The sequence below is a fragment of the Ostrinia nubilalis genome, chromosome 19, assembly GCF_963855985.1.
Source record: "Ostrinia nubilalis chromosome 19, ilOstNubi1.1, whole genome shotgun sequence".
Classification (NCBI taxonomy): Eukaryota; Metazoa; Arthropoda; class Insecta; order Lepidoptera; family Crambidae; genus Ostrinia; species Ostrinia nubilalis.
In genome coordinates this window covers 551,249-561,361 of record NC_087106.1, presented here as the reverse complement: position 1 = coordinate 561,361, position 10,113 = coordinate 551,249, and the positions used below count along the sequence as shown (strand labels likewise).

At 37.3% G+C, this 10,113-nt stretch overlaps 1 protein-coding gene across 1 annotated transcript; it reads left to right on the top strand.

The window, feature by feature from the left end:
• The first annotated feature begins 1,932 nt into the window (after positions 1-1,932).
• Positions 1,933-7,605, top strand: LOC135081015 (uncharacterized). Its single transcript, XM_063975738.1, has 3 exons — positions 1,933-2,064; positions 6,529-6,729; positions 7,389-7,605. Exons 1-3 carry the CDS (start codon positions 2,037-2,039, stop codon positions 7,583-7,585), a joined length of 426 nt encoding a protein of 141 aa, XP_063831808.1. The 5' UTR covers positions 1,933-2,036; the 3' UTR covers positions 7,586-7,605.
• The last annotated feature ends 2,508 nt before the right edge of the window (positions 7,606-10,113 follow it).

The window sequence follows — 10,113 nt, the reverse complement described above, 5'->3', positions numbered from 1 at the left end:
ATAGAATAGAATAGAATTTTTGATAGTAATCGTCCATTTGCGACGACAGTGTGACATCTTCAAAATTGAAGATGTCACGTTGTCGTCGCAAATGGACGAGTTGATGATGATTTTTAAAGTTTGTGATAGTAACTACAGATGGCGCTGATGTTCTGTTTTGCCTCCTACATTTGATTCAATAGTTGACAGTGCACGCACTTTTTTTGTCATCTGGCACAGTCTGAGTCTGGCACAGATAACATACTTTTTTTTACGACACCATAAACTATAAACTACATTATTAAAAAAAAGAAAAGTTAAAGGTTTAAGTACACCTGTTTAAAGCTATTTATTTTACGAATAGATCTCAGACGACCTCTTGGCCTCCCTTGCTCGACTTCATGCTCTCGCTAATAAACTTCAAATCACGGTTTTATTGTTTTAATGGCCGTTCAGAAGATGTAGCGATAGATCAGCTGGAAGACGTAGCGTGGGCAGGCCTCCTACTTGGTGGACCGACGATCTGGTAAAGGTCGCGGGAAGAGCCTGGATGCGGGCAGCGCAGGACCGTTCATTGCAGAAAACCTTGGGGGAGGCCTTTGTCCACCTGTGGATGTCATTTGGCTGAAACGAACGAACGGCCGTTCAGATATCCATCTAAGTACAGGATGACAGGATATAAGTACTCAACCTATTCCTTGAAAGGGGTAGTTTATTCACAATTCTCTCTTACATACCCACACAAACACACACCTACTCACTCACACTCACACACCACACATACCTTATGCACCCATAAAATTCACTTTTGCCAGTACCTGTGCAGTTTAAAGTAATCGTACAACCGTAAAACACAGCAAACTATCAACTCCAGTTCCCAAGAGACAGGATTACCTAGTTTGGGAACTACCAGTAACCTTAAGTTGTTGTTGTTGTTGTATTTATAATTTTCAAAAAAATCGTAGAACCGTCACAGCTCACTGGACTTAATTTGTTACTAATGACCTCTAGTGACTTCTTGTTGTGTACGTTTCGTTAATCGAGTATTTTCGGGCAAGTGGGTGATTAACCCGCTGTACCCTAGTCCGGTGGTGGGGCTGCCACCTCAGAGCTTCTGGACTAAGTAGCTCGGTTTTTTTCGGGTATCCTCCCTAGTGATGAGATTCTGTTTTCAGGCGCAGAATACTCGCCTTTCGCCCTGCATCCTCAGCTCAGCTGCAAGTCTAGGTAGTGGGCACGCAGAGCTTGACTGCAGCAGGTCCCAGGGTGGACGACGAGGACGTGGATGACGCGGACTGGCCGGGGTTCTGCTACATCGGTGTTCCACTACTTAACACAGCGGAGGGCTTCTTGGCATTTTGTAGGCAATGCTGACCTCACTACGTCAGCGATTACCACCAAGACCATGCCCCGGCTTCCCCCCCAATGACCTCTAGTATAACCCCATTAATTTAAGGAATAGGTCGAGTATCCCAATCACAATCATCCTATAAGTAAATCTCTCCCTTCTTTTAGGTACCTTTAATTAGTAACGGCACAGAATAAGTAATAGGTAACGGTTTATGCAAAGACAAGGCTGGTGTTTTCAAAAAGTAAATTAAATACTATTTACTTAGGTTTGTTTCGATCTGTTATACTCGTAATCTACCTGTATCTCTAGCACGAAATCCTTAATGGATATTTTTAAAAATATTATCATATTTATTAAGTTATTATTAGCATGAGTCGGTTCTCTATGTAGATCAATTTATAAGAAAAACTCTGTGTTCATGTTTATTACGTTTACGTATAGATAGAGTTTATGATAATTCAGCAAGGAGCACAAAATTACAATAAGCTAGGTTAGCCTCTCCTATTCCTATCGCATACCAACTAAGATACTCGTAAATAAAAGTAGGTATTATGAACTCACGCTAAAATAATAATTTTCATTTCACACTCAATAAATCATTAACGAGATTGTAATACCCACTTTGATAAGTATGATTAAGTTTAGTTATGTTGTTTCACTAAAGTTGGTAGTTTGATCAATGCGTGTTGCACCCTGAGGATTCGCGATGGCTGTTATTGTTTTGTGGATTAGTAGTAAGTTACTAAAATTATTAGAAATAATAAGTATACCGTACCTACTTGTATGTAAGCAACTTATTTTTATCCTAAAGTTTGAACAGGGTACAAAAAGCGAACTTAATGCCATAATCATAATGGCTTTTTCCTTCACTAAACTTAAGCCTATGAGCAATTTCGTTATCGTTTATTGCTAAGTAACGTAGTACGTATTAATGTACTGTACCTCTAGTAGGAAAAACTTTCGAGTTCGTTTCGTTGCGTATTCAAAGTGTCATCGAAAAATTTTGTATGAAAAATTAAACAGCGCCCCCTATATTATAGCCGCCCTAGGGGGGCGCTGTTTAATTTTTCATACAAAATTTTTCGATGACACTTTGAATACGCAACGAAACGAACTCGAAAGTTTTTCCTACTAGAGGTACTGTTGTAGATTTGTAGGCAAAAAAGAGGTGAACGAAAATTTGCAACTCCACTCTAGTCAGAGTCGTGGGCAATGGGGGTTTGATCAACCACCTTCTAAATGCCATACCTCTGTTCTAGCCTACCGTGGTCGGTAGATGGAGAGATCTTTGCAGCCTTGGGCTCTACATTTTCTCTCATAATAATAATATCTCAAACTGAAAGATTTGATAAAATCAGGATTTTCTATGGATATCATCAATATAATAAAAAAAAAATACAATTATCAAAGATTAAAAGATTATTTATTCATTATTCACAGAGTTAATGTGGTACAATAAGTGGTCTTGAGTTAAAGAGAGGTGCATCTTATCTTACCAGCGTAGCTGGCATGTGAATATTTGCAAAATTAAATCATTATTATTTTAAATACTTTCTATTCTATTCTAAATTGCAATTATAGGTGCGTCAATAAATTCAATTAATTATCCAATAATATTAAATAAATCACACTGATTCCATCCAGTCCCATCCCAAACTGATAAGCATAGATATAACATAACATTCACATGAACATTACATAAAATTCACACTTTCATAACGCTTATTTACTTATTTCATCTTTAATACAAAGGCAAACTTTTTGGCTAAACAGAATAACTAAAACCTAGTTAAGTATCGTTTTACAACTATTGTGGCGTGTTCGTGGTGTATAAATTAAACTAGGGCTCAACGCTTATTTCAGACCGTATATTTAGCTCAAGGTAGATTGCCTGTATAGCAGCTAGAGCGATTTTCAATTACCTATATCTTTGGATTTTTTTCATAAAGCTCTAAAATAAATTGCTTTACTAACATAATACCCAACCACAACCAGATAATTGTTTTTTTAGTATCAATAAGCCCGCCTAATTTACTTAGGCCCAGAACAATAAGGGGTCATCCATAAAGGGGTGCGTGACAGTTTATATAAGTTTATATGATATAAATTCATTTCAATAACGTTCATATTGTATAATAAACGTATGTTATAATAACACTTCATATAATTTTTAACATATAATGTTTACTTCATATAATAAATCATTTCTAATAATATCATTTCAGATACCAATCACAACGCATAAAGACATCTATATATATAAAAGAAAGTCGTGTTAGTTACTTCGCTTATAACTCAAGAACGGCTGAACCGATTTAGCTGAAAATTGTCAGGGAGGTAGTTTAGAGCCAGGAGAAGGACATAGGATACTTTTTATCCCGTTCGAAATTAAAAAAGTCTGCTTATTTATTGCCATTAAGGCGGAACAAAGTTCGCCGGGTCAGCTAGTTTGATATAAACCTTACTTAATCTAAGACTCATTTGATGTAATTTTGTTTAATATAAATATTATTTCACATAACCATTACTTGTAATAAATATTATTTGTTATACTCTTTAATTGATATAATTTCTGATAGATATAACTTTAAGTATGTTCTTTTTAAGCTTGACTTATAAATGACTTTAGTGACAAAAACGAATCGCCGTAAAACCGACTCCACGTAGTCTTGTCTGCCCTACCCCTAGAGTGTAATTTAGAAGCGCGTAGGCACGGAGGGGCGAGGCGGCCCGCGGGCTGAGGAGCAGGTGGCTGGAAGCGAGGCGCCGCGGCTGAGGCTGGCCGGCAAAGCCGGCCATCAAGCCGAAGACGCGGTGTCGAGCGAAAGCCATCTGCGACGATTAGCACGCGAGGGACCGCCAGAGCCCCGCAGTGCCGGAGCCGTGACAGAAGTCTCAAGTTTTTAGTCAAATTTGCATGCTGCATGCCTGCATGCCTGCTTGCTTGCTTGCTTGCTTGCCTGCTTGCCTGCTTGCTTGCCTGCTTGCTTGCCTGCTTGCTAGCTTGCTTGCCTGCTTGCTTGCCTACATGCTAGCTTGCTTGCTAGCTTGCTTGCTTGCTCGCTTGCTTGCTTGCTGCATGCAATGCTTATTATAACAAATGAACTTTATATAAAATTATTATTGTTATATGATTTAAGTTTTATAGGAAAATAATTTTATCTCATTTGATTGTTCGACATTTTATTTTTATATGATTTGAATGTTATTTGTTTTAAATAGTATACATTATAAGTTTTATAGAAAATATTCATTATATCAAACCATTTTATATCAGTTAATACTTATTTGTCTTAAAATTATTCGTTTTAAAATTATATTATTCGTTTATTATAGTAAATAATTATTATATTAAACGATTTTATATAATTTGATGTTATATCCTCTAAGTATTATATGATATGTAATTATATCATACATTACACACCCTCCATAAAGTACGTCACACGTAAAGAGGGGGGGTGAGGGGGTTGACAAAGTGTGACATGGTGTGACAAGGGGTGGGAGGGGTCCTAAGTTTCGTGACATCACATTTCCATTGTTTCAAATATTTGATATAATTTTGATTTCATAAAAAAGTACTTAAGTTAATTTAAATGGAAATAAAACTAATTTCGGAACTGCTGTTAATTTAATAACACCGGTCAACAAAAAAAACTTTTTTTTTTGCGCATGGATTTTACTTATTATATTCTGATTATATAAGCAAATTTATATAAAAAAGTGCGATTACAAATCGAAAATATTTGCTTTTTAAAGAGTTATAGCGATTTGAATTTTCCATCTTCATAGTAGAATGTCTCTAAAGATGCACGTCACATTCTCATTGGGATATATTTATAGATAATTATGGGGGCTTATTCGCAAGAACAAGGGGCGTGCTTTCATCAAAATATAGTGGGTTTTGAGAGACGACGTTACCAAGGCCAGTAAACTGAAAGCATGATATGGTTAGATTTTTATGAGAAAAATCTTCTATGGAACATGACAGCAAATTAGAATTTTTCATTTTTAATCAATATTTGGACTCTATTTTAAATTTTCTCTTGTGAGAATGAATCTTAAATGGATGTTTGGTATGTTTTAATAATTAGAAAGAATGAAAGAAAGAAAGAAAAAAAATATTTGGCAACATAAATATGAAATCATCTCTATGTTCATGTTTCATACATTCATTGATATGTTTTTTTCTATTTTTTACACATAAAAGCAAATTCAGAACAATTTTTTGTTTTTATTCTTATTTCTAGGTATTAAAGCAATAAAAATAAGCTATGCATAACCCGTGCGCAAAAATGCTGTAGACAGTTGTAATTTTTCAATGTGAAATTGCAAAACATGTGACGTCACACTAGGGAGGAGGGGGGTCTCAGAAATGTGACCACCTGTGACAAGGACGGAGGGGGGGTCAAAAAATCATGAAATTCGTGTGACGTACTTTATGGATGGCCCCTAAGTAGTGGATAAACACGCGTGTTTTAAACAATATTTAGGTAACCTAGCGAATATCATTACCAGTTTATTTGAAATGATTAAAATATATTTATATTTTGATAGGACAAGATTACCTATTTTGTTTACCTTAATTTTACAGTTTGCATTTAAAAATGCATTCAACTATTACGTACTGACGTGAAATTAAATAATCGCTACTGACTGGCTACTATTTTTGTGAATACCTATTTACAGCAACGTTAAAATCTAAAAGTGGTAATGTAAACAAAAGCCCATCAAAAAATAACAACCAAAATTGTTTCTTGTCACGAAAATATTGTAATATGACGTCACAGCATTTTCGGGTGCCCGATCCAATTTCTCAGAGAGATCGCTTTCAATCTCTTTCAAAAAGAAACCGAATTAACATCGGACCTACCGTTGTAGGAAAAATTTGGAAGCCTGCTGAATATACTTAGAATAATGAGATTTCCTTTAGTATATGTGACGGTAGACAGCGTGATAATATTTCACTGTACAACTCTACGTATGAAGGTCGACATGCGTTTAAAAAATCATATTCAAAATTCATTGTGGAAATCCGAAATTATGTAGTGGGTATTCGAACATAATTTCAGTCAATAGTCCACTGCTGGAAGTCAGGTCTCTCATAGCGCTTCCTTTATCAAATACCTACCCTAATTATTTATATTGATCTTGAAAATACATCTAGTTACCTTAATTAACGTATTTTTTTTCCACAGTGATCTTGGCTGCCAACTCGGTGCACTCGTACATCTTACTGACAGCAAACCTGGAGGATGTGCAGTCCATAGCGAAGCAGATGGTCGACTCCCCGCTCGGGGACCAGATCCGGAAGATCTGGCGCCGCGCCTCGCACCAGTTCAACCAGCAGATGGCCAGGTCGAGGTTGCACCAGCGGGCGGAGGAGGATAAGGACTATAGTATGTAGTAGTGGTTCGTTCGTTCGTTTCAACCAAGTGACGTCCACGGTTGGACAAAGGAGGTATTAGGTAGTAGTGGTAACATGGCAAAAATCAAGGCTTCTAAGGTAGAAGTCAATGGGCAAATGGGCAAAAAAAAACTGTGCACATTTAGTATAATAATATTGTAGGTACCTACATCTGTATTGGAAAGGCCATAAATGTTAACTTTCTTCTTCGTTTAGTAGTTGGTTTTTTAAGTGGGCAGAGAGAACTTGTTCGTTTCTGCCAAATAGCAAACTGCCAAAGCCACTGCTAAACAAAGTCTCCTCCAAGAATTTCCACAATGACCGGTCCAGCGCTACTTGTATCCAGATGCATCTTCATCAGTGAAGGTTGAGTAGTCCTGGAGGAAAGCTAACTGGTCAGGTGCAGTGCAACTTATTGTATTTATTAAAAACTAGCTTTCGCCCGCGTTGAATTCTGTCTGTCACAGAAAAACAATATCGCGCGCGTATTTGCTCACCGTTTAGACCTACCCTGGACTACGACAAACATTTTAACACCAAAATCAGCTCAATCGGCCCAGCCGTACTCGAGTTTTAATCCGACTAACGAACATCAATTCATTTTTATTTATATAGATAGATTTTATGCTCAACTTTTAATGTCTTTTTAAGGTGCTGAAGAAAATCCTGCTCAAATGGACGAGAATTCCGTACGAAATGAAGAAGATATGCAAAATCAGGAGGCTGCGGCTGACGACCGGAGCGGCGAGCCGCTCGTGGAGCGCCGGCATGGCGACGACGTGGCCGAGCTGGCCAAGAACGCCAGCCGCTACCTGACCTCTATGCAGGACATGATGAAGAACTTATAGTTTGGGTTTTTTGAATAAAGCTGTTATATCGAGAATAGTCGCGGTTTTTGGTCACATTATTTTTTAAGGATGAAATAATGTAAACAGACTTATGCCCGTTTTCACCATCAATCCCTAATTTTTAAGTGACCCCTATGGGAACACATAACAGGAATTTTGTTTTCAAAGGGGTCACTTAAAAATTAGGGGTTGATGGTGAAAACGGGCATTAGTATCTCAAATATATAGGGAACTTATTTAGTATGAGATATAATATTACATTTTTTTTATTGATCTCTACATAGTTGTCAGAAAACGGAAAGAAAACGCTCTATAGAGCTCCAAGTACCTATGATCTGTAGAACCAAGGGCCTATATGTATAGGCCTTACTTATGATATCATAAGGAACAAATAAGTAAGTAGGTAGCTCTACTTTTTTAAATAAATAAAACTAAACAAAGTGGTGCAGTAGGTACATAATAATATACATTATTTATTACATGCGGGGATAAAATCCATGACTCTACATAATTCGTCGCACACGATATCCATAATGATTGATTACAAATTAATGCCATTAGATTGGGCAGCCGGGTCTTGGAAACGGTCGTCAGAAATCTAGCTCAAATTAGTTTTCAGAAGCCCTTAGGTTGCGACCAAGCGAGGCGAGTTACTTCAGCAGGGCAAAGCCCTGACCTTTGGCTCAAGGAGCAATTACTTGGGAATTAATTTGACAGTGAATTGCGGTTAATGAATTCGCGGATTGGGATTGTAAAATTATTTGCATTTAGAGTAGGTATTTCAGCATTTTGGAAGGATATTTTCAATGATAACACGTTTCTGTCATTTATCCCAAGAAACATGCACAGTATTATCTTAGGCTAAATACATCATTGTATTTTAAAATTGACGGAGTAATCGGTGAAAATAAAATAAAGTAAATTACCTCAACCTCCGTTAAGAGCAGATCAGAAAAATAAAATTATTGAGTAGAGTCAATACGAGAAGCGGATCCAAAATTATGTAGAGTTATGTAGGTAGGTAGTTAGTGAGCTGCTGTAAATGCTTTCGCGCGGGACACGCGTACCTAGTTGATAGTCATAGTATTGATTTTATCGTGCGCCCACAGAACACACAGTTCGTCACAGAAATATAGACCACCAATAATTTTGCAAAGTGCAATAATTTTGGGAAAGAGTGCAATCTTTGCTTCAATGTTTCTATCATACCGTGCCGTACAGTAGAAACATGAAAGCTGTGGTCTGTAGTGACATCTGGAGCAACTTACAAAAGCTTTCGAGCGCCATCTGACGTTTTGCAGCGGCGCTAACAACTCATATTCTACCAAATTGAGAGGTACCGTTCCATACGGCAACTACGTAGTTGGATCGTCGTCTTTACTTCGCAGGGTTACGGTACTCCTGTTACCTGCTCATCAATAATTACAGCAAGATTGCAGGGACTGTTTGACAAGCGAAAATATCAGCTGCGTATTTTGAAAATAGTCCAAAATTCAGTGTTAGTGTGTCTTGTGAAAATTGGACAGGATTAATGGGAGAATAACGTACATTTAATATTAAACATGAGGAGGAATTGTGTTGTTCCCGGATGCTGGAGCTCTGATGTATCGAAAGCAATTCCTTCGTTTTTTACCGTCCCCAATGAGGATGAAGTAAGGTAAGAAACATCTAGTGGCCATGTACAGTCGACAACATATTATTTTATAACACTTACAATAATTAGGTTTAGGTATTTGTGTTTTTTTTGTGATAGCACCTGTTGCAATGAGGATCATTTCGATTTTTAGCTGTGAATGCAGATTTATAAGGCTTAGAAATCCTTAATACACAGTGCAAAAATTTTTGTTCTACGACAAAAATTGACGTAGTTATGGCCAAATTACTAAAAAAGTTCACTGACCGCCCGGCGCGGGGACGATGACGTCATTATATCCGATCCGAACGCTGCCGGCGTACTGCGTGGATAGAAAATATTTTTTTCTAGCCAAATTATCAGTTTTAGAGAAAAACTTGTAATGACATTTATTCATCAGAATAAAGTAAGCTATTGATAGGTAATTTTTAAAAATGGAAATTGTGAAAAATAACGCAAAAAATCCATACGCTCATACGATTCAATGGCACGCAGAGACGCGATTGGGGTCTCCGCGGTGGTATATTTGGCGATTTATTCAAATAAAGTGTACATAAGTGTTGTTAGAGTCATATCTTCTTCCAAGTAAAATATAAAAATGTATAAGTATTAATTTATTTACTTCTAACAATAAGGTATAACTTCTAACAATAAGACATTGCTATGAAAATCATTTCGATGTACACTTAATAGTTAATACCTACCTGTTATTTAGTTTTTCTGAGTTAAACCTACGCACCTACCTATCCATTCGCCGTTCCCATGGGCGGGCCAGCTGTTGCAGGAAAGGACAGCCGCTCCGTGCTGGAAATCTATTTAATCTTAACCTAGAAGCTGGGTATGACTACCCCGCCCCTCTCCTCTCCCCAGGTCATAAGCTGGGCATGACTTCCCC